Source organism: Bos javanicus, chromosome 19, assembly GCF_032452875.1.
Source record: "Bos javanicus breed banteng chromosome 19, ARS-OSU_banteng_1.0, whole genome shotgun sequence".
NCBI classification, from domain to species: domain Eukaryota; kingdom Metazoa; phylum Chordata; class Mammalia; order Artiodactyla; family Bovidae; genus Bos; species Bos javanicus.
In genome coordinates, this window is record NC_083886.1 from 57982249 (window position 1) to 58008868 (window position 26620).

Below are 26620 nucleotides of genomic sequence, written 5' to 3' on the forward strand. Positions count from 1 at the left end.
CCGCGGGGGAGCCTTACCTGAGGCCTGGGCAGGCATCGCCGCCGGCTGGCTCCCGTCTGTCCAGATGAGGCCCCCGCGCGGGGACCGAGGCCCCCGACGCCCTGCCCCCGCGGGACTGCGCAGCTGCGGCCTCTCGGGCTCCGCGGCCCATTGATTTTTCTGTTGACTTTGGGGCTCTCGTTAATCCTTCATTAATTACCCCGCCGGGGGCTCCCCGGACGGCTCAGCCAATAGCGAGGCGGCTGGACCGGAGGGCGGGGCCGGAGGCGGTGCAGACGCGCCGCGCAAGGGTAGGGTGGGGTGCAATGTCCTTAGGCCAAATTAGAGGCCTTGCGGGGTTCAGGCCACACTTTCCTCTGGTGGCCCAGCAGGGAATGAGCCGTCCTCCATAGATCTGGGGTCGCTCCCCGCCCCTCACCTCCCCGTACCCCACCTAGCACCAGCCTTGCCTCAGCCTCTCTCCCCCTAAGTTGAACGTGAACTTGGGGCGGAAAAGACCTGGTTCCGACAGGGCAGGGGGCGCCCCCTCTGGCCCTCCTCAGCTCTCCCTGGAGCCTGGCGTCCTGCCCATCTAGTTCTGGCGGAGTCCTGGCAGGTTTTTCTACAAAGTCCCCTGTGCGTCAGACCCTGTTGCTCTCACTCTCCCCTCTAAATGCCGTCTCCTCCCACCCCAGGCCCCATCCCAACCTGTTCCCCCTTCTCCTGACTCCGCTAACTGCTGGCGCCTCCTTTGCCATCTCTCTTTGCACCATCTGACTTTCTCAGTCTCTCCTTCTCTATCTCCCCCTCCCTCCTTTTTGGGATCAAATCATTTTATAGGGGGGCTTCCAGAGAGGGTCGAAGGGCTGGGAGAACAATGAGATCGCATGTCCTCTGCCCCACCCGGGTGTCCCCACTTCACATTCACCCCCATCTCTATATCTTTTGTAGAGTAGAAGCCAGAGGGCTTTGGAGAGGAGCCTCAGGGACCGCAGGAGGGGCAGGTGGTGGGTGAGGGGAGGCCCTGATGGGGTGGGCTGTGCCATCCAACCCCTGTTAAGCTAGAACAGCCAGGTTATAAACTGGGTTATATCAGCGTGTGTTATAAACGTGAGTCCCTGAAATGTTTTATTTGAGGGGGAAACAAATGCTCTGATGCTTGAAAGAAAAGTTTGAAAATTATTATTTTTAGTAGAAAAGTGCTGGCTTCCTTTTGCTGTGGGACTGTGGGCAAGTCACTATACCTCTGGGCGTCAGGTTTCTTCTTTGTAAAATGGCAGTTGGATTAGTCAGTCCTTCCCAACCTTTCACATGTCATGGAACACATTAAAAAAATGTCTATGTCACTTGAGGATAAAGAGAAGAGAGAGGTGGAAGCCTGGGGACTCCACCCAGCTGCTCCCAGCCACCCAGGTAGTAGTCTGTAACTCAGACTTGGCTTGCCCACAGAGAAGCCTGAGACCTCAACATCTCCAGGGGTCCTTGCAGCTTTGACCCCAAGACCCCCCTCCTGCAATCATCTTAGAGGTGAGCACTGAGACAAGAAGTGGGGAGCCAGGTGGCCTAGGGCAGCATCAGGTTTATTGTTTCCAGATCCAGGCGGCAGCACTGGCCAGGACACGGGGCTGAGGTAGGGGTGGAACCAGAGCCAAGGCCGCTTCCAGACCTTGTCTGGTCCTAGAAAGGGGTGCAGCAGGGGTTCCTCCTCCCCCAGCGGCCCCACCCCCAGGCTCATGCTGGGGTGAGTGTACATGTCCTGATGGTGATCTAAAAACTCATCCTGGAAAAATAACTCTTGTGAAAATGCCACTCTGGGGCCAGTGTGGGGACGGGAATGGAGAGTACGAGGCACAGTGACTGCCAGCCTGGGGTTCATTCCTGGGGGTCACTGGGTGGGTGCACAAGCCGAGCTCCTCCCCCCGAGGTCCTGAGCGGGGCTTCAGGACATCACGTAGACCTCCAGCAGGCTGGAGACAGCGTGCATGCGGTAGAAGATGCCGAAAGGCAGGCAGATGTTGACGATGGCTGCCCAGAGGGAGTAGCCATAGAAGTCCACCTCCACGGTGTTGCTGAAGTGAGGGCGGGCCCCAAAGGCAGGCATGATCCACAGCTGTGGGGAGAGAGGAGGGTCAGGACCTGGCCTGGGCGGGGTCTGCGGGTCACTCTGTGGGCAGGGGGCAGGATGGGGGTCCCAGCCCTCTGGTTTTGTGGCTATCAAGGGCTGGGTGTTGCTGAGCGGGGGGCTGCAGCCCCTTGGGCAGAGCCTGGCACTCACGAGGGAACTCAGTAAATGTGCCCAACTGAGCTTGCCCACCCCCAGGCTAAGGCTCCACCCTCAGGATGGTCCACTTGTGGGATGGGGAGAGAGGAAAAGAGGTTTCAGTAGGTGACATGAGAATTTGGAATAAATGGTTAAACCAGCAGCTCTGTCCTGGAGAGATGCCAGTGGGTGAGGGTGGTAGAAGCAGACAGGCCCAGGGCAGGGGGGCCAGGATCCTGCCAGAAGGCTTCCCCACCCCAGCTCTCTATGAGCTCCCCTCTCCAGTTTCACCCTCCACTCATTCCCCACTCCCTTCCCAGGTGTGGGAGGAGGTTGAAGCTGGAATCCTGCTTCATCTCTGGCTGTGAACCCAGACGGTTCAGGCATGGGGCGTGAGGCAAAGAGAAAAAGCTTCTGAGCTAGGCTGGACCCTCTCCAATCACATCCTTAGGCACATCACAGCCCAAATCGGAGCCTGCCTCTGTCCTATAAAATGGAGTTGGAGATGACACTCTAAGAGCTGATCCAGACTCAGATACCTGGAGCAAAAGCGGCCTCCCAAGTGACTCTTAACCTGTAGGCTCGGCCTCGGGAGAAAGTAAGGGAGTGGCCAGGGCTGGAGGAGGTTTCGGTCCTTACTGCTTCTACTGTTACGTCAGAGATTGGTGACTACCCTTTTTTAAAAACAAAATAAGTTATTTGTGCTTATGTGCATGCTCAGTCATGTCCGACTCTTTGTGACCCCCACCATGGACTGTAGCCTGCCAGGCTCCTCTGTCCATGGGACTTCCCAGGCAAGATACTGGAGTGGGTTGCCACTTCCTGCTCCAGGGGGTCTTCCCAAACCAGGGACCGAACCTCCTGCATCTCCTGCATTGGTGGCAGATTCTTCACCACTGCACCATCTGAAAAGCCCTAAGTTACCAGTAGGAGGGGAATATTCAAAGTGGGGACTTTGCCAAGAATGCATCTCAGTTTTCATGTAGACCCCCACTGGAATGCAACCCCTCTGGAGATGTGTTCTATGTTGGGGTATACCCGTATTCCCATCTATTTAAGGCTGTTTTCTATGTTAGAGGTATTTTTCTGTTAGAGGTTAAAGCTAAAAGGACTATCTTTATATTGAGCAACACTTCACTGAGGTGTGCCCTCTGTTTGGGATATATTCACAGGGGAACGTGTTTCTCTGTTAGAGATTTCCCTCCCAGGGGTTCTTTCTACGCTGGGGCCTTTCTCTATTGGGTTGGAGCTATACACTAGGAGTATTTTTCTATGAGGATGCACCTTCAGGAAGCGTGTTCTCCTACAGAATGCATATTTATATTGGGTGAAGCCGGACTATATACAGAGGAGTTTTCTTTTGGCTCAGATGGTAAAGAATCTGTCTGCAGTGCAGGAGACCGGAGTTCGATCCCTGGGTTGGGAAGATCCCCTGGAGGAAGGCATGGCAACCCACTCCAGTATTCTTGCCTGGAGAATCCCATGGACAGCCTGGCAGATCACAGGAGTTGGACATGACTAAGTGACTAACACTTTCTCTTTCTCTTAGAAAGAGGTTGGCACCTCCCTGGTGGTCCAATGGTTAAGACTCTGCCCTCCAAGGAAGCGGGTGTAGATTTGATCCCTGGCTGGGGAATGAAGATCCCACATGCTGAGCCAGTGCAGCCAAAAAATAAATAAACAAATAAATAAAATAAAAAAATAAGAAAGGGGCTTTGCGGACTCGCTGGGGAGGGGGTGGCTGCTGTGGGTGCTCCTCTCCCAGCCAGCCCGCCACTGCACTCTGCTGACAGACCACTCACACGTACACTGGTCCCTGCCACTTCCTGTCGCTGCTCCGATTATTCTAAGAAGTAGGCTGGTCACAAGTTCCCAGGAGCAGTCACACCTCCCATTTGGGAGCGAGGTCCCCCCCACCCCACCCCAGCTCCCTCTCACCTCCTCCCAGCCCCATGTCAGCATTCCCTGGGACCCTACCAGCTCTATCCGCAGCCTCGAGGCCAGAATGCTGCCATCTCATTCTCTCTGTATGCCCTGAGATGCTGTCTGCCCCGGGGCTGCTCTCAACCTTCCCTGAACCTGCTTCTTTCCTCGAGAGGCATAGGATGCTTCCAAGGAGATGGGAGCAAGACAGAGAAGGCCAGGTGAAGAAACCATAAAAAGAGCATTTTCCCTTGGCTTTCTCCAACCCGGAGCCCACCCCCGTCCCCGCCTGGGTACTCACGATGATGTTGCAGAGCAGGAGAAACAGGGAAATGTCCTTCAAGCACCGGCGTCTCCAGTGGCTCCTGGGGGCCACGATGATGCTCGCAGCCTCCTGAGGTCCTGCTGGGCTGGGGCCAACCAGCCTGGGGGTGGGCGGGCAGGCGGGCAAGGTGTGGAGGGCGTCCAGGTTGGCAAAGGTCAGGCCATGGCAGGGCTCCTTGGGGGGCGTGTCATGAGGCTCAGCGCTGGGGGGGCCCCGGTGGAGGCTCTCAATGATGAAGACGTTCTGGAAGGTGTGCTGGGCGATCATGAGCAGAGCGTGGGCTAGGTTGAGCCCCGCCAGCAGGTCCCTGGGGGTGCCTGCCACCACAGCCACGATGGAGTAGTAGGAGATGGCATACTGGCCCAGGGCGGCGCCCATTAGCAGGGCCACGTCCAGGGTGCGTGTAGGGTTCTTGTGCTGGTCCATGGCCCGGCGGTCAAAGCGGTAGATGACCGAGCCACTCAGGCTGACCAAGGTCATGAGCCCCAGACAGACGATGTTGAAGCTGTAGTAGGTGACCAGGGCCTGCTGGGTGCGGCTCTGCTCCCCGCTCACTTGCACCTCGTAGATGATGAACACAGCCAGCCCCACCACGAAGAGCATCAGGCCCAGGACCGGGCCAGCGAAGAAGGTCTCCCGGAAGAGGCTGACGGGGGACGGGGCGTGGCTGTGGCTGGGGGTGGAGGAGGCGAGCAGCCTGCCCACGTTCTTCCACATGACGTAGAGCATAGTGGAGGCAAAGAGGCTGTACTCGATGTTGAAGGGGTACAGGTAGAAGTAGCCCTGCTGGAAGATCTGGCAGACCGCCGTGTCGCAGGAGCAGTCTCCCCCGACCGCGCTGCTCGCACGCTCCACTGTGGAGAGATGGCATGCAGCGGCACTGCCCTCCCGCCTTCCCGGAGGCACCCCATCTGAAGAGCCTCACCCTTGGACCGTGACCTTTGGAAGGGCAGGCTTTTGAGCTGCCACCACCGTACCCCAAATGCCTACACAGGGCCTGGCACGTTCATTCATGCCACAAGTATTTACTGAGCACCTACTGTGTGCCAGAGACCGTGGGGCACGTCCTTGAACAATATCCAGGGCTCAATCAACAACAACAACAAAAAATCTGGGGGACTTCCCTGATGCTCTAGCGGTGCAGAAGCCGCCTTCCAATGCAGGTCCAATCCCTGGTCGGAGAATTAAGATCTCACATGCTGCGAGGCAGCTAAGTCCAGAGGGCCACAACTAGAGAACCCGTGTGCTCTAGAGCCTGTGTGCTGCAGTAAGAGAAGCCCTGGTGAGCTGCAACTAGTGAAAGCCTGTGTGCTGGAACAGACCCAGCACAGGCAAAATAAAAATAAATAAATATATAAGTAAATAAAGTTAAAACAAAAATCTCAACTGCAGAACTGCCTGCTTCATCCCATCCCATTCCTGCAGAAACACACTGCCAAACCTTCCCCGCCAGTCATGACTTGCTCAAGACAGGCAAGGCTCCGGTCCTAATAGAAGGTGGCCCCCTGGGCAACCCCTAAACTCGAAGCTTCCTCACCTCTCTCTCCAGCATCTGCCTCAGCCAGAAAGCACCTGCTGCGCCCAGGTCCTGGCCAGGACCTTCTGTCACTTCGGTTTGTACCGTACTGATGGGAATCTCGTTCCACATCCAGAGTGTACTCTGCTGTGTAGGATACCTCGGGCCTTGGCAGACATCTCTTTTGATCCCCAGAACTATCTCCGCTGGTTTTGCAGAGAAAGGAACTGAGGCTCACTGAGGGCAAGTGGCTTGTGATGGCGGAGTTGATACAAATGCTGTGACTCTCACCCCCGAGGCAGGTACCTCGCCGGGCGCCTCTCTGTACCCCTGCAGTCCCAGCATTTTAGGTCATCCACCTCCCCGGGCTGGTTCCAACCATCCTCAGGAGCCCTCTGTATGTGGAAGGCGGCCCTCTGTCAGCCTGCTTGCCTGGGATCTCCTGGATCCACATTTTCCACTCCGGGACCCTGCTATGCGGGGTGTGCGTGTGTCTCCAGGTCCGAGCAGGTTTGGTCATCTAGTCTGATCTTGGCGGTGGGGGGCCCTAAAGAAGTCCAGAGAACCGGGACCGGGGGACTGTGGGCCTGTTCTTCACCATAGCATACTGTGTGTTCAGTCACATCCGACTCTTTGCGACCCTATTGACCGTAGCCCCTCAGTCTCCTCTGTCCAGGGGATTCTCCAGGCAAGAATACTGGAGTGGGTGGCCATTTCTGTCTCCAGGGGATCTTTCTGATGATTCAAAGCAAAGATGGGTCTTAATGCTAGTTCTCCGTTGTCAAGCTCTGTGACCTTGGGCAAGCTACTTAACCTCTCTATGCCTTAGTCTCTGCATCTGTAAAATGGGAATACTAATGGTACCCATCTCATAGGGAGGTTGCAATGGTTAAGCAAGATGGTGTTTAAGACGCTTAGCACAGCGCCTGACGTATAGTGCTCCGTGAATGGTCACCATCATCATCACGATTATTATTTCTGCCTTCTCCTCCTTGCCAGACACTCTGTTCTCATCCTGCGCTTCCACCACTGAGCAGCCCTGCCTCCCATCTGCTCTCTCCAGCTTGCTCAGCCATGCCCTTTGTCTCTGGAGCCCGAATCCCTCCTCTGGTGGCATGGAGACCTGGACAGTGGGACCAAGGCTGTACCATCCAGGATGAAAAGATGTCCCTTTCAGCCTGGATGGGAGGAGAGTTTGGAGGAGAATGGATACACGTCTATGCGTGGCTGAGTCCCTTTGCTGTCCACCTGAAACTGTCACAGCATAGTCTGTTAATTGGCTGTGTGCGTGTGTGCTCAGTGGCTTCAGCTGTGTCAGATTCTTTGCGACCCTAGGGACTGTAGCCCAGGCTCCTCTGTCCACGGGACTCCCCTGGCAAGAGTACTGGAGTGGGTTGCCATGCCCTCCTCCAGGGGATCTTCCCAACCTGGGGATCGATCCCAAGTCTCCTGCATCTTCTGCATTGGCAGGTGGATTCTTTACCCACTGAACCCCCTGGGAAGCCCTAATTGGTTTTACCCCAATACAAAATAAAAGGTTTTAAAAAAAAGAAAAAAAGATCTCCCATACTCTTCCTCCTGGGTCACCCACATCTAGACTTCTTCAGAGGCATAGCCTGGAGCAGGAGGGGGCCTCTGGCCTCCTCCTGTGCCTCCATGCCCTCTACAGGTCCACAGAGCACCCAGCCAAAGGCCTGGCCACCAAGGGGCCAGGGTTAATCCAGAGTGCGCACTCACGGTCCAGAGCAAGGCGGGTATGGCTGGTGTTGCTGTGAGAACTGCTGTGGGAGTGAGACTGGTGCACGGATTCATCCACCACGGCTGCCATCCAGATGGCCAGGTTGGTGGTGAGTGTGAGCATGAGACCGCACCTGTTTGGGGACGGAGAGCAGAGGTCACTGAGAGTCTCTGGCTCATGTCGGGTCCCCAGCAAGGTGCAGAGCTGGGGCTATCCTGGGAGATGGTGCTGAGAAGCAAGAAGCAGGCAAGCCCCCATGTGAGCAGAGAAGATGAGTTTGGAAGGAAGACAGCCTGGCTGAGATGCCTCCTGAGAGAGCTGGGGGTGTCCAAGGGCCACTCTGCTTCCTCCTCTAAGGGAGAGGACGTTTGTCCATGACACACATCATCCTACCAAGTACCCCCCACCCCCATAGCACAGGCTGGTGGAAGTCGGGCTTACAAAGCAAGAGGGCCTCGACTGAAGACCCATTTGGGGGCAGAAAGAGGACCCATGCCCCAGGCTGGGAAGCGCCCATCTCATGCCAGGTGAGCTGAGCACCTGGGCATGGGCACTGGGCCACAGGCGTGGAGCAGGCACTCACCGAGTCAGATCCAGGTGGGTGTGAACACAGTCTTTGGCGGAGACCCAGAGAAAGTAAGTCTGTGTTGAGAGAGAGTGGTGGTGTCATCTACTCCGCAGGTGGGCTCACCCTGGGAGCAGCCAGGCCCACGCTTGGCACTATGTCCGCTCTGCCTCAGGAACTCTCCGACTTCGTGATCACGTTTATTTCAGCTTTACAGTGTGAGATGAGTTTCTCTCTTTCTATTCTATGGGGCAATCAGTACCAAATACTTCTCTGATCTTTAAAAGTTTGCAAAATGCCACCAGTAAATTCTCTGTCTCTGTTTTCTGTTCCTTCGCAGGGTGGAGGGAGTGCAGTTTTGAGCCTAGTTATTTATTCCTGGGTGCAGGGTCAGCCTCAGGTTAGGTCTTGTTCCAGGTAAAAAGAATCTCAGGGCTTCTCCACTCCACTTAGGCAGCATCCTCCCACCCCATCCTCATCCTGTCGCCCTGCAGGTCCTCCCCGTCACCTGGATGCCCACAAATCCTTGCTCTGGTGTTTATCAGTGTTGTTGCTGTTTGGTTGCCAAGTCATGTCCGACTCTTTGTGACCCCATAGACTGTAGCCTGCCAGGCTCCTCTGTCCATGGGCTTTCCCAAGCAAGAGTACTGGCGTGAGTTGCCATTTCCTTCTCCAGGGTTATTGATGCTGGGGTAGCTTTATTTTCCATTTTGCCTGAGTGTTCTTTAAAGTCATAAAATGTAAAATTAAAACTTTAAATGCCAAGGTCATAAGTGTGTTAAAGTGTGGAAGCCTGGGCAGCGTGGACGATGCTTCAAGAGAGGGAACCATGCATGTGGTCATTCTGGGCTGAGGTCTGTGCTCAAACCAGCCCTGCCTCAGCTCGGTCAGATCTCTCCAGGGCTTATTTATGCAACAAATAAAAACTTGAATTTGTTTGAAGAATCCCATGTACAGGATACCCTATTTTCTGAACAAATTCAGAATACAGGGGACATGGCTGAGGCCAAACTGGCCATGCCCATGGTAGGACCCTGAGCTGAGACCTATGTCCTCTATGAGCCGCCAAGGAAGGCAGGGCAGTTCTAGCAACAGAGCAGCTGCCACAAGTGACGCCTCCTAGGTGTTAACTACCGGCACCACTTAGGTTGAAATGAAATCGCAGGGCCCTGAAGCAGGCACTCACATTTGGATATTACTTCATTACCAGCCGCTTCCAGATTTATGGACTTGTGATCTTCACTACAGTCCTATCCCCGCCTTAATTAATTGCTCAGTGTAAAAGAGGAGTGGAGCTCAGACCTCCTGACCCCAGGCCTTGGCTCCTTGCCACCACACTCAAGGACACTCCTCCCACCCACCTGGACAATGACAAACACAGCCTGGGTGAGAGGGTACAGGATCTTGATGGCTGACTGGCACTCAAAGAAACTGGAGTAGTAGCCGGTCTTGAAGACATCCATGACGAGAGTGCAGATCCCAAACAGCACCAGCCCGCCTGGGAATGAGGGGTGGGGGTGGATCAGAGAGGCAGGAGAGAGGGATTGTAGATTTGAGGACGGATGGCTAAGTAATGGGATGACGGGGTGGATCCATGGATGAATGGGGTAGGTGAGAGGATGGATGGATGGATAGCTAGGTGGACAGGTGGATGATGAATTAGTGGGTGGAAGGATGAGTATATGATTGACTGAGTGGATGGATGGATGTCCGATTGAGCCCCCACCTCTGTGGCTGTATGGATAAGATAAAGGGCCCTAGATAGGCTCTCTCAACTGCAACAATCATCTGTTCTGCGCTCTCCATCAAAGTCTCTTCCATGATCACCTTCTTTCAATCTTTAGACAGGGCAGTGAAGTTCCTTTCCAGCCCTCTCTGCATCCCTTTTCCAGGACTCTTTCCCTTCCTCTTCTCCCCCAATCGCAGCCCACCTCATCCTCAGGCACGTCTAGTCCTGGGCAGTGCTGGAGAGGGGGGCGGCGCGGGGAGGCACACTTCTCAACAGTCTACCTCCAAGAGCCCCCAGAGGTTCCTGCGAGAGCTCCCCAGCCTCCCGCTCCCACCCTGGCCCGCCCCACCCCCGCTCCCGCCTCCCCCCGCCCCCGCACCTCGGAGCCAGATGGGCCCTGCGTGCGCGTCCCGGTAGGGGACGCCGTCGGGGCAGCGCGCGGTGCCCAGGAGGTAGAAGAGGATCCAGACCATGGCCAGCAGCAGCATGGTGGTGAGCAGCGCGAACACGTCGGTGTCGTACACCGCCACCTTGTTGAAGGCGCCGCCGCTGATGAGCGTGCAGGCGAGCAGCAGCACGTTCACCGCCAGCAGCACCGACAGCAGGCGGCCACCCTTCTTCCAGACCTCGCGAGGCGCCGGCCGCGGTGCCGGCGGGCTCTCCTTGGGGTCCGAGGGCAGCTCCGTGGACATGGCAGGGCCACTGGAGGAGGTTGGAGGGGTCACTGTGGTGGGGAGCAGACAGGACCCAGGTCAGCTTCGAGGGCTCTCCCTGCTGCATCTTATCCCTATATTTGGGGACCGGGGTTGGGGGAGCTCCTCGCCCGCGCAGAGGGTGGGGGCTGCGGGTGGTGAAGGATGCGCGCGCGGAAGCGGGAGAGAGAAGCCGACCGTGCGGGTCTCGCGCTCGACGGGGAGGGAAGGAGAGGCGGCTGCGGCCCCGTCGGACCCCGTCCAAGGTCCCCCACCCCCCAGATGCGTCGGCCGGCTAGCCCCCAGGGGCACCCACCTGACTGGGCCGGGAGCCCGCGCTGAGCTGGGGGTCAGGGGGCGGCGAGCGCGTCCTCTCTCTGATGCCGGGCTGGACGGGTGCTTTATACCGGGGAGGGCAGGGTGATTTACAGCCGCGGGAGCTCAGCTCCATAAACCTCTCAGTCTCACTCACATGATCCATCTTTTTTCCGGGCTGAATTTAGGGAAGAGCATGCGGGAGCCAGATAAGGTGAGATTTATATTTACCCGTTAAGAGGCGCCCCCTCCCCCGCCGCCCTGTCACCTCGGCGCAGCCCGGCTGGGGCGCGGCCCCGCAGTGCGGCACCCAGAGGACACCCCGCCCCCGGCGCCCACCGCGCCCTGGCGCCCCGCGATCCCGACACCCAGAGCCCCGAAAGCCGACGCTCAACAGACGCCCCAAGGGCTCGCGGGCACCCCGACGCGCCCCCAGCCCCGGCGGCCCTTACCTTTGTGCTCCTCTATTGCCGCCCCAAGATCGGGACCCTAATGCCCCTTCCCCCCCGCCGCCCCCCCCCCCCCCCCCCCCGCCGGGCACCCTCAGCAGGACTCCAAGTCCGGTCTTCCTCTAGCGCTTCCCGCATCCCTGCTCCGGCGGATGCTGCGAGGGCGCACTTGGGTATCAAGTCCCTGGCCAGTCTTCCAGCGCCCTCTACTGGACAGAGCGGGCAGGGGGCGGCCTGGACAGCTGAGTGCGGATCGCTGACCGTCTGGCGATCGGTCCTCGTAACCTTCTTGGACCCTCTGTCCAGGGGGCGGGGGGTCAGGACAGCCCTCAGACATCCCTCCCCAGTCCTTGGCCCGTTCCCTCGACGGGTAGCGACATCGGGGGCCGCCGCGCCTGGGCTGTCTTGAGGACAGACCTCGAACTGCCCCCAGACTGGGCCTCCCGGGGCGGGACGCAGGGGTGACCCTCTGGCAGAGGGGCCGGTCCTGTGGGCTCAGGGGCAGGGTCACTGCCGTGCACTCGGCAGCAGGGAGTTTAGGACCCAGGGGCAGCGCGGGGCGGCCTTCCGGGCGGCGGGCGGTCTTCCCCGCACCCTCCCCGCCGGGTGCGCGGCTCAGATGTCGGAGTAGCGGCGGTTCTGGAGCTCTCCGTCCTCGGTCTGCGGCGGCAGGGGCTGGCGGCCCCGGCCCCTGCCCGGCCCCCTCCCCCAGCCCCATGCCTCAGCTCTAACCCCGCCGCCCTCCCCCGCGGGGGGCACGTCCCCGTGTCCCCGGCCCGCCCCGTCCAAGTCAGGCGCCATGAACGACCAGTACCACCGGGCGGCTCGGGACGGCTACCTGGAACTCCTCAAGGAGGCCACCAGGAAGGAGCTGAACGCCCCCGACGAGGATGGCATGACCCCCACCCTCTGGGCCGCTTACCACGGCAACCTGGAGTCGCTGCGCCTCATTGTGAGCCGGGGGTGAGTGCCGGCTGCCCAGGCCCCTTAGGGGAGGGCAAGAGCCTCAGGGCCCATCTGGAGCCCCTAAGATCACCTCCCGCCCAATTCTATGGCATCTTCCCCGCACCTCGTCTGAGTCATGTCCTTCCCTAGGACAAGGCCCTAAGGTGGGACCTGGGAGACTGGCAGTTGTGGGAGGTGCAGACAAGCTGAGGCCTGTGACATTTGTGACCTGGATGTGGGACTGAGAGAGGAGGGGGCCTGGGGTGGGGGTGGGGGCTTCAGAGTGAGGAGAAAGCGGGAGGGGCCACCTGGGTGGGTAGTGCCAGGACGCCAGAGCGAAGGGCATGAGAGAGTGGAGGAAAAGGAGCAGAAACCTCACAAGTGGGGCTGCCAAAGGAGCCCCTCCCCACTGCCCACCCCCACCCCCCCAGCCGGGGGCCCAAGGAGTCTTCCCCGCCAGCGCCCACAGCCCCCACACACTGTTCTCACACGGCTCGCTCCCTGCTCACTCCCAGGATTTATGGGCACTGACCGCAGGACCAAATGCCACTCGGTTCAGCCACCCCATTAACTCGCTCCCTCTGTCCCCCTCCCCCACACGGGCTCCCTCACCCTCCCTTTGGAGTTGTCCAGGGTGGACAAGTGGGCATTGCATCCAAGTGTCAGGGCCAGGGAAGGGGTTTGGAAGTAGCAGTTGAGGGATGTGGTGCCCAGGGCTACTGACTTGGGCTCCCTGGGGCTGCCTGACCCTGTGAACCACTTGCCAGCCCCAGCGGTTTAATAAAGAGAAGCCAGGTTGACCCGGACACCAGGGCGGCCTGGATGGGGCAAAGGGAGGGCAGAGATGCCCCTAGAGGGTTAACATGAACATCTCAGGGCCTGGGAAATCATGGTGCAGGCAAAGGGGCCCAGCTGGCTTGGTGCCAGGCCCTGGCGTGCAGCTGGAGCATGGGGTGAGCGGGGAGCCCCCCCCCTTGCCCTCCCTCCATGGCTGCTCCCCAGGCCCCAGCAGCAGGTGACAGCAGCCCCCAAGACTAGGAGCTGAGCCACGTTCCAAGAGGCCAGGACTGGCCCCTGTCCACACCAAGAGGGTACAGTGATCCTGCTTGCCCCTTGGAGAAATTCATGGGAAGAGGGGACAAAGGGGGCCCCCTGAGTGCACCAAGCCCCCCAGCTCCTCCGGAAGGCAAGGACTGGTGCTTGATGGGGTGTGGGCCTGTTGCCCAGCAACTCATTCCCACATGCAGGACCTGAAGACCAGCAGTGGCAGTGAGGAGGGGGCTGCGGGGTAGGAGGAGGAGCGGTCACACAATGAAGCTATTCTTCCTCCAGCCCTGCGGGGTGGCCTCCTCATTAGCTTGGGGCAGAGGGCCTGAACTAGGCCCTTGAGGGAGGGGCGAGTGTGGAGGAGGGGAAACAGTCTGGCAAGGAGGGGCTGCGTGGGCCCCCCTGACAGGCCCAAGCCAGCCTGCATCCCGGGGCTCATGAAGATGCGGTGGCCCCAGGACTGGACAGCAGCTGGGCCCAGGTGGCAGGATGCCCGCCCCCTCCCCTCCGGTCCTGGCTGCCCCCACGCTCCCCTCCTGGCCCAGGCCAAGACCCAACACCTGCTCTCACACGCGGGCTTGCCAGGCCTGGCCCTGCTCCCTGCAGACGTGGCCGGTCCTGGGGACACACAGGCACCCGATCACCCACTCCCGGGGGCTCAGGCCCAGCACACACCACTAGTACACCACTCCTGTACTGGCAGCTGCTTTCCCCACGCCTGCCGAGAGACCCGCACTCGGCCCTGGCCCACCACCTCTCTGGGCCAGCTCCCCGCCGGGCACCATGAATAATTCACTCCTTTCTCTCTGGGCATCAAATATTTATCCCCTGAGATTCCCAGCCCGCGGTGCTCTCGGGGGAAGGCCGGGCCCTGGCCCCGCCTTCTCCGTCACCCCACCCTCTGCGAGCCTGGGCCACGTGGAACCGCGGGCTCACTCTAGGTGCGGGCAGTGGCTCCGGGCTGCGAGTCCCGGGTGTCCTGGAGTCGGAGAAGCGATCTCAGGCCGTCGAGTCCCTCTGGGGTGCCTCGGGGGGCCACCTCCCGCGCCTGCAGCTGCTGCCTGCCGACTGTCGGCCTGAGTTTGCGATGGCTCCTCACCCCTCCCCGCGTGTCGTCCCGCAGGGGTGACCCGGACAAGTGCGACATCTGGGGCAACACGCCCCTGCACTTGGCGGCCGCCAATGGCCACCTGCACTGCCTCTCCTTCCTGGTGTCCTTCGGGGCCAACATCTGGTGCCTGGACAACGACTACCACACGCCTCTGGACATGGCCGCCGTGAAGGGCCACATGGAGTGCGTGCGCTACCTGGACTCCATCGCGGCCAAGCAGAGCAGCCTCAGCCCCAAGCTGGTGGGCAAGCTGAAGGACAAGGCCTTCCGCGAGGCGGAGCGGCGCATCCGCGAGTGCGCCAAGCTGCAGCGCAAGCACCACGAGCGCATGGAGCGGCGCTTCCGGCGCGAGCTGGCCGAGCGTGCCGACTCGCTCAGCTTCTCCAGCCTCACGTCCAGCACCCTGAGCGGCCGGCTGCAGCATCTGGCGCTCGCCGGCCACCTGCCCTACTCGCAGGCCACCCTGCACGGCACCGCCAAGGCGGGCAAGACCAAGATCCAGCGGAAGCTGGAGCGGCGCAAGCAGGGCGGTGAGGGCACCTTCAAGATCTCCGAGGACGGACGCAAGAGTGTGCGCTCGCTCTCTGGCCTGCAGCTGGGCAGCGACGTGATGTTCGTGCGCCAGGGCACCTACGCCAACCCCAAGGAGTGGGGCCGCGCCCCGCTCCGGGACATGTTCCTCTCCGACGAGGACAGCGTCTCCCATGCCACGCTGGCGGCCGAGCCTGCGCACTCGGAGGTCAGCACCGACTCCGGCCACGACTCCCTGTTTACCCGTCCGGGCCTGGGCACCATGGTGTTCCGCAGGAACTACCTGAGCAGCGGGCTGCACGGCCTGCGCAGCGAGGACGCGGCACTAGACGGCGCGGGCCCGCCGCGGGGGCGGCTGCAAAGCTCCGCCAGCCTCGACGACGACAGCCTGGGCAGTGCCAACAGCCTGCAGGACCGCAGCTGCGGGGAGGAGCTGCCCTGGGACGAGCTGGACTTGGGCCTGGATGAGGACCTGGAGCCCGAGACCAGCCCGCTGGAAACGTTCCTGGCCTCCCTGCACATGGAGGACTTCACCTCCCTCCTGCGGCAGGAGAAGATAGACCTGGAGGCGCTCATGCTCTGCTCGGACCTCGACCTCCGCAGCATCAGCGTGCCCCTGGGGCCCCGCAAGAAGATCCTGGGCGCCGTGCGGAGGCGGAGGCAGGCGCTGGAGCGCCCGCCGGCCCTGGAGGACACCGAGCTGTGAGTGCACAGCGCCTCGGCAGGGATGGGAAGAGAGGGCTTGTGTGTAACTCCCTGGGGTGGGTGGATCTGCCGTTTGGGGAGGCGGGGGAGGTAATAACCAGGTGGTCATCAATTACAAGAGGCCCCACTTATTTACCGGGGCTTCCCTGGTGGCTCAGATGGTAAAGAATCTGCCTGCAATGCAGGAGACCCGGGTTCAATCCCTTGGAGGGGAGGATCCCCTGGAGAGGGGCATGGCCACCCACTCCAGTATTCTTGCCTGGAGAATTCCATGGACAGAGGAACCCGGCAGACTATAGTCCCTGGAGTCCCAAAGAGTCCCACGCGACTGAGCAACTAACACTTTCCACTTGAAGAAGTTGAAGTTGAGTCGCTAAGTCCCGTCCGACTCTTGTGACCCCGTGGACTGTAGCCCACCAGCCTCCTCTGTCCTTGGGATTTCCCAGGCAAGAATACTGAAGTGGGTTGTCATTTCCTTCTCCAGAGGATCTTCCCGACCTAAGGATCGAACTCTGGTCTCCTGCATTGCAGGCAGATTCTTTACCAACTGAGCCATCAGGGAAACCACTTATTTACCCCCAATTCTGACAAAGAAGCTGCCAGTTTACATTGCTGATGTCAAATGCATCTCAATTTTGAAGATGTCAAAATGGAGAAAAATGGGTGTCTTCCTACGGATGACACAGTGGCAATCACAGCCAGGCTGTTTTGAGCGCTGCCATCTTCTGGGTACTAGAGATGCCCTTGTGCAAGTTCCCTCAGTTAATTCTCCCCAGCTCTCACGTGAAGGGGCTATGTCGTCCCCATCTGACAGGTGAGCAAATGGAGGTTCAGAGGGTTAGAGTAGCTCGCCGGAGGTCCTTTTGCTGCTGAGTGGAGAGTCGGGCTTGATCCCTGTGGCTCTAGAGCCTAGGGACAGGGTGACTCCCATGGGATAGAGGGTGTGGCAGTTAGTCACCTCTCCAGATGCCCAAACCCTCAAGGCAGATATTTTACCTGCTGGTCCCTGAATCCTGGAACCAGGAACATGAGCAAATGCTCCCATCAGGGCCAATAGCAGCCTTGAGGGCAGAGTTGTCACCTTCAAAAAGCCACAAGGGAGCCGAGGGCCGCCGTCTCACTGGCAGCATCGTTGGCCCGCCTGGCCCTGACTCTCCGTCATAACGTCCCACAAGCCCAGCAAACACTGCCGCCCCCTTTTGGTCTCTCTGGCCTTTATGCTGCACAGCTGGGCGGGGGTGGCGGGGTGGGGAAAGGCGTCTGGTTTAGAGTTTGGGGGATGGGAGGGCACCCTGAGGCCACTCTTTGCATCCCTGACCATCAGCCTGCCCGGGGAAGGTAAGTGGGCAGAACAGTTGGTCTTGGCTTAAAGTAGTGCCTCCAAAGACTCTTAGCTCAGGTCTGTTTCTGTTTCTCCACAGGTAACAGGGGCTCCTCTCCCCATACCAAAATGAGTTGCAAGTTGCCACAACCCACAGGGGGACCACGAGGTCCTCACAGTTGCCAGCCCTGCAGCTCCCCGGCCCCTTCCCTGGAGCAAGGACCATGCGGGTCATCTCTCTTGAACGCCTGTCCACACTCTGCAGCAGAGGGTATGGCCTGCAGGCACCTGGAAGGCCAAGAGAGTGACCCAGAACATCAATTCTGAGGGGTCTCAGGGTCCCTAAGCCACATCTGTTTGAGTGGCCTTAAAGGACATGTGCATTCGTGGAAGGCCAGCCCCAGTGCCCGTTAGAGCTGCATGGAAGTGTGGGGGGGTGGGGGCACCTATCTTGGGGACCATGGTCCATCGTCACTTCTCCTCCGAGGGTCCTGTCATCTTGCTCAGTCTGCAGACTCACCTCCTACCTTTTTGTGAAGGAAGGGTTTGGGCTGCCTCCCCTCCCCACATATACCCCAGGGAGGAGGTTCCCAGCTAGACTCTTCAGCCAAATGCCTGAGCTTAGTCCCCTGCCTGTCACTGAGCATGGCTAACCCCCCTCCTTCTACCGGCCATGCTGGGGGTGGGGGGTTGGAGTGCCAGGCTGGGCTGGGGTGGGGTGACTGGTGCCCTTCTGGCATACCCCGGCGTGGGGTCCAGCCTGACTTGGCCCTCCCCACGCCGACCTTCTCCACTCACTCTATCCTCGGATGTGCAGCCTGGTTACCCAACCTGTTACCCCCTGCCTAAGACCCCAGAGGGTCAGGGCCGTGGATCCAAGGTGCTAGAGCAACTGGCTGCAGTATTATGGCCCGGCGGGGATGCTCTGCGCCGGGCAAAGGCATCTGCCAACTGGTTCAGGGTCCCGCAGGCCCAGGAAGGCAGAGACTGGTTGTAGCCAGGTGTCCAGCTGAGTGTGGGCAAGGCCTGCGAGGTGGACCCTTGGGGATGTGGAGAGTCTAAGCTCTGATTGTCCCCAGACCCCCAGGGCTCTGTGTCAGGAGGTTGGTTGGTGGATGTCGCTCAAGCTCTGGAAGCCTCTGGGTGCCTCTCTGGTTCTGCATGGGTAGCAGGTGAGGGAGAGCTTAGCTAGAGTCCCTGACCTGTCATGCTGGTGAGGTTGGTGGAAAGGCCAGCCTCAGAGGGTCCTCAGACCAGGTCCTGAGTGTGGGAGAGTCACTAAAGCCCACACACAGGGGGCACATATACCCCCATGAGGATGCGTCCTTGCTCTCTGTCAACAATGGTCCCCCCATCTCTGATCTTCAGCTTGGGAAGCGGCTCCTACTGGGGGGGGGCATTGCCACAGCCCCCAGCTGCTCCTTCCTGGGGCCCCTTGGCTGGGGCAGGGGAGAGAGAACCCCCACAGAACACCACAGGCCTCGCTGCAGTGTGTCTGTGTTTGAGGATGGCCCCCAGGCACACACATGCTCCAAGGTGGGTGTGATGGAGAAGGCCCCTGTTCCCACACTGAAGGCTTGGCTGCCCTGAGCCCGCCTCAGTCTTTCTGCCTGTTCTCTGGGCCTGCGGCCGCCCTTAGGTGCCGATGCAACTTTCCAGGAGCGCTGGGAGCTGCCTTCCCCTCCAGTTCCCTGTCCACAGATGGCTTCGGCGCCCTCCCGGTCCTCCCAGTGCTGGGGTGGGGCAGGCTCCCCAATTCCCACCACTGTACAAAGCGCCCCTCCGGCAGGCTCATTATAATTTTTGTAGAAAACATTCTGCGTTTTTGTCATGACTATGTCTTGTTTTACTCATGTGGGGGTGGGACACGGGTGGGTGGAGAGAGCAAGAGGGTGGAGGCGGGAGAAGGACTTTTTGTATCTATGAGGACTCGGTCCTCTTCCTTGGCGGGGAGGGGGTCCTGGGATAGATGGTAGGGCAGCCCCCACACATCTCTGCAGAGCCTCCCTCATCCCAAGTCTTCACCTTGCTCTCTCTCGACCTAGGATTTAGAGCTGATGGAGAGAGGGGGTTCAGAAGAGCCCCCCAACAGCTGAGTGAGGAGGATCTTAAGACCCAGCCCACCCCAGCCTCCAGTGGGGTCTCCATTTCCGTCATCATCCCCAGGAAACTTGTGGGGCAGTCCTATTTAGGATGTCCTTTCTCCCAGGGGTAAGGCTTGCCCTGAGGCTGCAGGACAATGGGCTCTGTTTTCTCAGTCAAGTCTGGGAAAGAGCCCTGGAGTCATTTTGTTTCTTTCCCTAAGGTTGCTGGGCCCAGTGCTGCTGCCAAGAGCAGTTCAAGACAGCCTCCTCCCTCCAGGATCATCAGAAAGGTTTATAGGACATCAGAGCCACAAGATTGCCTAGCGAGCGTCTAGAGGTGCCAGGCCACCTCCCTCCACTTTACAGATGGGAAACCTGAGGCCTACCGAGGAGACCCAGGCCTCCTGATTGCTGCCAGGCCTTCCTCACCGCCCATCACCCCTATCCTCACCCCCACCTTGGTTGCCCAGGGGACCAATTAAGATGCAGAGACGCGAGATGCTGCCCTCGGGTGCTCCTCGGCGTTCTGCCACCTCGTGACCCCTACTGGCGGTCCTGGTCACTGCACCTACCTCACCAAAAACCCGCCTCCTGGCGCCGTCGGTCCGGGGACGGACATAGGGGTGAGGAAGCCAGAAGACGATACGGAACAGACCCGAGCTTCGGCGTGGAGGCGAGACTAACCGGAAGCAGTGGGGGCTGGGGTCCCCACGGGTGGAAGCCTGGGGTGCAGCAGCTGGTGTGGCTCCAGGAGGCCTAAGGGGACTTTAAACACAGTGAAGGGGGGTTTTATACAGTAGGGATTCACCTTTCGCTACTCATTCCCTTTAAAATTTGGATCGAGGTTAGGGAAATTCTAAAATGCTAATCAATGATTCTTAGCTTTGGGGAATTCGAATCTGGTGCCAGAATGGACACTTGCCCTGGAAAAATGCACATTGAACACGTTTACACTCACACACAACTTTCCTCCTGATTCCAGGCAGCTCCTGTAGCCGGCAGAGGTCCAGGGACCCCAGCTTACGAAGCCTTAGGGTTTCCGTGGTGGCTCAGTGGTGAAGAAGCCACCTGCCAATGCAGGAGACTTGGGTTCCATCCCTGGGTCAGGAAGATCCCACATGCCTCAGAGCAACTAAGCCCGTGTGCCACAACTACTGAGCCTGTGTTCTGAAGCCTAGGAACCACAACTCCTGAGCCCACACACGCGAAAGCTCGTGCTCAGCAACAAGAGAAGCCACCGCGATGAGAAATCTGAGCACCGCAACGAAGACTGGCCCCCGCTCACCACAACTAGAGAAAAGCCCTTGCAGGGACAAAGACCCAGTGCAGCCAAAAATAAGTACATAAATTAATTTTTTAAGAAATAATAAGACGCTTTAGCTAGACTGCTGTGACATTACATCATAAATGAGATTGCAGAGTTGCAGTAGATGGGAATGGTGGGAGGAATCAGAGGCAGGAAGGGCCTCAGGGTATGTGGCACATCTTTTTTTTTTGCCTGCTCTGTAGAGTGCAGGATCTTAGTTCCCTGACCAGGGATCAAACCTGGGCCCCCTGCATTGGAAGCGCAGGGTCTTCACCCCTGGACTACCAGGGAAGACCCAACAAACTTTTCTTTTCACGGATGAAGTAACTGAGGCCACAAGCCAAAGATCACAGAGCAGCCAAATGAGTTAAGTGATACTAGGTCGCCTGATGCCCCTTGTTTTGCCAGCTGCCGCCTGTCCCCAGGTTAGACAGTCCCGGGAGGCACCATACTCCGTCCTCCCAGCGTGTGTCTGTGTAACCTTCTCTGAGACCAGCCTGGGTTGCTCGGGAGGTGGTCGTACTCCAGAAGGCAGCAGGATCTGGGCGGCAACACTGGCTTTTCCCCTGTCCAGATGTTGCCTTAGGCAAGCTACCCAGCCTCTCTGAGTCTGTCCCCTCATTTGTAAAACAGATCTTATGTTATGAAAGTGTCACCCGCACAGGTCATCGGGAGGGGGTGATGACGATGCACGGAAAGCACTTATGCTGCCCGGTATTTAGCGCACGCCAGTCGGTAATGACCACAGCTATGCGTGGGGTCTGAAACGGGCCCACGGGGCGCTCCTTGCACCTGTGGTCCCGGCGGCTCCGTGGGTGAGTCCAAGGCAGTTCCAGTGAGCAGTCCTGCTTTTCTGACCCTTATGTGACAAAGAAACAGAGCCCATCCTCATCAAACCAGCAAGGGGTGTTGACAATCCAGCCAGCGGTTGTAGAAGCGTCCCCTAGCCAAGGGTGGGGAAGGACTCCTGGAGAAGTCTGAGCTGTTGAGGTGCCCAAGGAGCTGAGTATCTTTTATGGAGCGGGAGTCGCAGACCCACCAGCCTGCCCCCGTTTTGCCACTGTCTGAGCTTTACCAAAAGCTTTCCCCACTCCTGTGAGGTAGGCATGTGAGGGGTTTTATCCTTCACAGGTGAAGATACTGAGTATCAGAAAGGTTTTCTGATGTTCCCAAGCTCTCAGAAAGTTAAGGATAGTTCAGGATCCCTCCCCTGTATCCCTTCTGCCACCCCTTCAAGGGCAGGATGGCAGGAGGATATACAAGCCCCATTTTACAGATGTGGCAACTGAGGTTCGGGGTGGGAGGCAATGACCTGCTGGGAACTGCATAAGCCAGGATATTTAGTCTGGACCATTCACAGTGCTGCACTTGGTCAGCTGCTGTCTCAGGGCATGTATCTAGCACTTTCTACACAGCGGGCCCAGCAAACCCAGGAAAACAGTGTCATGGCTGTGTCTGACAGGGAAGGAAACCGGGGCTCGGGCAGGTTTAAGTCATTTCTCTAAGCTTCGGGACTCCCCTTGTGGCTTACACCGTAAAAAAACTGCCTGCGATGCCGGAGACCTGCGTTCAATCCCTGGATTGGGGAGATCCCCCTGGAGGAGGAAATGGCTACCCACTCCAGTATTCTTGCCTGGAGAATCCCACGGACAGAGGAGCCTGGTGGGCTACAGTCCATAGGGTCGCAAAGAGTCAGACATGACTGAGCATTGCACAGCACCAAGCTTCCGAGTGCAGAAATGTCAGGGCTGTGGGATTCAAACCCCAAACTCTGGCTCTTTCCATGGCAGTCCCAGACCCATTCACTGAGCTAGATGCTAACTCAGCACAATGGTGATTCAGGGGCTCCCGAGGTCAGAACAGGGGCTCAGTTGGCAGGACTTGGGGAGGTGGGATGGGGGACAGACGGGCCTCTTTGCCCCCTCCTGCTCAGCCTCTAACTATACCAGTCATGGCTCTCTGCCTGTGTGTACACGTGTGCCATGTGTGCCCATGTGCACCCACATGTGTGTGGGTATATGTGATGCAGCTGAGGACGCTGATGTGGATCCAGGCAAGGATGGGGTGTAATGCACAGAAAGTCCTGTGAAGCTTGTATTTGTTTGTGCGCTTCCGTGTGCTCGTGTGTCTCTGTGGTTTTGCTCATTTGTCTTTGCCTTGGGGTTTCCAGGTTTTCCAGAGAAGGGAGGTGTGCACATGAGTGAGTGTGTGTGTGTGTGTGTGTGTGAGCACAGTCACAGAGGGCTTCATGACTTGGTCTAGAGTTTATTTATTTATTTTTGATATTTACTTATTTGGCTGCGTAGAGTCTTAGTCATGGCACATGGGCTTAGTCGCCCCAAGGCATGTGGGATCTTAATTCTCTGACCAGGAACTGAACCCACATTCCCTGCCTTGCAAGGCAGAGTCTCAGCCACTGACCCACCAGGGACACCCCTAGAGCCTATCTGAGACTCCTCCCATCTATTGTCCGTTGTCAGGGCTCCAGCTCCTTCAGACTGAAAGGCTGAAGCTCCGGCCCCAGCCCTCACCCTGAACAGAGGGCTCCCACAAAGCTTCCTCCAACCCTAACTCAGTGAGCGGCTTGTTGGAAAGTCAGAGCCCCAGGGGCGGGAGTGGGCAGTAGGGGGAGAAGGGCCGGTGGTCCAGAAGGCAGCGAACGGGGTAGAGACGAATCAATCTTTCAGGGCCATCTGGGTACCGAGGGGCCTGGTGGGCCCTTCTAGGGGCTGCAGTGCTCAGGCTGGCCTGCCAGCCCTGATATTTGCTGGGAAGACTGATTTGCTGTTCCAAGCCTCGGTATTTAAATCTGAAGTGGGGATAATTATACGCCACGTCACAGGCCAGTCCTGAGGATAAACTACCTAAAGCTCTTAGCTCAGCCTTGACGTCCAGTAGGCAGGAGACCAGCCCAGGGAACTGGGGCAGGGGATCTGGGGATGGGGGAGGGCTCAGTGGGCACCAGCGAGGCCTGGGCATCCCTGAGCTGGTGGCAGAGAGCAGTGCCATGCTGGACTGACCCCCAAATCCCCTCTCCATGTTAGCACACCTTCTGCACAGTCATGCACAATGGAAGTGGGGGATTATCACACTCCTGAACCCCAGCCCTTCTCACACACACACACACACACACACACACACAAAACGTGGGCAAGGACGAGGACAACATAGAGGAAGTGAGGGTGTTCAGCCCTTTTCCTCACTGGAAACGGAAACCATTTATGAATATCATTACTGACACCAATATATATTAGATTTAAATCATATCAATAGCCAAAATAACAACATTGCTATCATTACCATAGCCCAAGGAATGGCATTTGTGATAGTCTATCTACCTCAAACCTTTGCCCTTTTATTACCTTCCTGGTAAAGTGCATATTAATAGTATCACCTTCATCCACTCTGAATCACCCTTTCAGAAAACTGAGGCCCAGAGAAGCCAAATGACTTACCTAAGGTCACACAGCAAGGACTGGAACCTGTGTACGGGAATCCCAGCCCTTACTCCCCGCTCTGCTCCAGCCCTGGCAACTGGCCCCCCCAGGCCCCCCACACACCCTTCAGGCTGCTCCATACCCCAGAGTCATCACCCACACTGGCTATGGTGTTGCCCTGGTGCAGGCGGGGAAGGACCAGATGACCCTTAGAAAGCCTCACAAGGCGGGAGGCTGGGCTGCTAAGAGCCCCAGCCTTGGGTTTTCAAGGACCTAAGATGCTGAGGAAGCCTCAATGCCTGTGAGGTGGGGACAGACAACGGCCCCAGAGCCTCAGCAGCATCCCCACCGGATCCAGGTCGGGCCCCTTTCCCTCACCGGTCTTGCTTCCTTGATCTGCCTCTGGGCCATCACCAACCTGGCTTTGTTCCTGCAGAATGGCAGGATGGAGGCTGCAGGTAACTGGCACCCCGCGGAGGGTCCCTGGAGGCGAGGCTGATGCCCCCGTCCCTGTGGTCCTGCCCTGCTGGATCCAGAAGCTTCAGGTGCTGGTCCCACTCTTAGCTGACCAAGGTCTGAGCCAGAGGCGAGGCCACTTCCCCCCAGAGCACTCAGCCCCACCCCTGTGAATAATGCCACTTGCCTCACAGAGCTGGGCCTTTGATGATTTGGGGGGTGGCAGGAATGGGTGGAAGACAAGAAAGGGTTAAAGACCCATTCACCTAGGTTTGGAGCACAGAAAGGGTTGCCCTGCTGGCAGGAGGTGTCTTTCTAGTCCACCCTGTGCCCCCCAGACTCCTGGTTCCAACCCTCCAGGTCTCCAAACCCATCCCTGACTCTCAGGGTTCCCCCTCCAGGCCCTGGGTCCCAGGCAACGCTCCCTGCCACCCTACCCCAACCACAACAGTAATTAACCCCAATGAACCCCAGCAAATAAAGATCTGGATGGCAGAAGGGAGGAATCATCGCTGCCCCAGGGTGGGGAACTCCAGAGTCTCCCAGGAAGACCCAACCCAGCATCATCTAATACACACCCCTCGTGCTATTATTGATGCCTGGGTAGGTCCATGAGCACCCAGCCCCTTGGGGTCTGGAGTCTTCTCTATCATCTATTTGTTTTTTAACTTAAAAAAAAAGCACAAAGTCTCCCTTTTTAAAAAACATATTTATTTATTTATTTGGGGCTTCCCAGGTGGCGCTAAAGAACCCACCTGCCAATACAGGAGATGCAAGAGACCCGGGTTTGATCCCTGGGTGGGGAAGATCCCCTGGAGGAGGACATGGCAACCCACTCCAGTATTCTTGCCTGGAGAATCCCACGGACAGAGGAGCCTTCCAGGCTACAGTCCATGGGGTCGCAAAGAGTTGGACACGACTGACGTGACTCGGCACACACGCACACAGGTGTATTTTATTCGGCTGGGCCGGGTCTTAGTAGTCACACAGGGGACCTTTGACCTCTGCTGCACCATGCAGGACCTTTGAGTTGTGTCATGCGGGGTCAAACCCTGGCTCCCTGTGCTGGGAGCACGGGGTCTTAGCCTCGGGACTACAGGAAAGTCCCTGGGGTTGTTTGTTTCAACAGCTAGTGTTACTTTTCCTGATTAAGGCAGGCAGATGACACAGAGTGCACTGAATCTTATGGCCAGATAGTATGACGGGGGATCACTGCTGGGCAGTATATGATAGCTGACGTCGAAAACAAGCTGTAGAGGGAGGGGCTTCCCTGGGGCTCCAGTGCTTAAGACTCCGCCCTTCCGCTACAGAGGGCACAGGTTTGATCCCTGGTCAAGGAACTAAGGTCCCGCATGCCATGTGGACCAAAAAAAAAAAAAAGGAAAGAAAGAAAAATAATGCAACCGGGGAGATGATGATGTCAGAGGAAGGGAAAGACAGAGCTGGAGCCCCTGGCCACCATCGATGCTCAATAAAATTGGTTGAATGGACTTCCCTAGTGGTCCAGTTGGAGAAGGCGATGGCAGCTAACTCCAGTACTCTTGTCTGGAAAATCCCATGGACGGAGGAGCCTGGTGGGTTGCAGTCCATGGGGTCCCGAAGAGTCGGACACGACTGAGCGACTTCACTTTCACTTTTCACTTGCATGCATTGGAGAAGGAAATGGCAACCCACTCCAGTGTTCTTGCCTGGAGAATCCCAGGGACGGGTGAGCCTGGTGGGCTGCCATCTATGGGGTCGCACAGAGTTGGACACGACTGAAGCAACTTAGCAGCAGCAGGAGCAGTGGTCCAATATTTGAGAATCTGCCTGCCAGTGCAGGGCACGTGGGCTCAATCCCTGATCAGGGAAGATTCCTCATGCTGCAGAGCAACTAAGCCCATCTGCCTCGACTGCTAAAGTCCACACTTTGCAGTGAGAAGACCAAACACTGCAAATAGAGAGCAGCTCTCTTTCACCACAACTCGAGAATGCCTGGATGCAGCAACAAAGACCCAGCACAGCCAAAAATTAGATCAATAAATAAATTTTTTTAAAAAGTTGAATGAGTGGAATATATGAAAACCCTGGATAAATTTTGTAGGAGTGGCTGACGTCACCAGAGCCCCAAAGGATGGGTGGGGCTTGGATGCGGGGCGGTGAGAATAGAAACAATTTCCCTGGGAATAAAGACAGAGAAGTGAGAA

General features: G+C 57.9%; 2 protein-coding genes and 1 non-coding gene across 3 annotated transcripts; 1 reads left to right on the forward strand and 2 right to left on the reverse strand.

The window, feature by feature from the left end:
* Positions 1-1552: 1552 nt before the first annotated feature.
* On the reverse strand, positions 1553-10727 carry OTOP2 (otopetrin 2). Its single transcript, XM_061392893.1, has 6 exons — positions 10415-10727; positions 9668-9804; positions 8325-8383; positions 7741-7874; positions 4464-5341; positions 1553-2089 (listed from the first exon to the last, which is right to left on the reverse strand). The coding sequence occupies exons 1-6, from the start codon at positions 10725-10727 to the stop codon at positions 1919-1921; spliced, it is 1692 nt and encodes a 563-aa protein (XP_061248877.1). The 3' UTR covers positions 1553-1918.
* Positions 10728-12290: 1563 nt separating this feature from the next.
* On the forward strand, positions 12291-15831 carry USH1G (USH1 protein network component sans). The gene is made up of 2 exons (XM_061392894.1): positions 12291-12454; positions 14607-15831. Exons 1-2 carry the CDS (start codon positions 12291-12293, stop codon positions 15829-15831), a joined length of 1389 nt encoding a protein of 462 aa, XP_061248878.1.
* A 4928-nt stretch (positions 15832-20759) lies between these two features.
* TRNAG-UCC (transfer RNA glycine (anticodon UCC)) lies at positions 20760-20832 on the reverse strand. Its single transcript has one exon. It is a non-coding gene; the product is annotated as a tRNA-Gly (tRNA).
* Positions 20833-26620: the final 5788 nt, after the last annotated feature.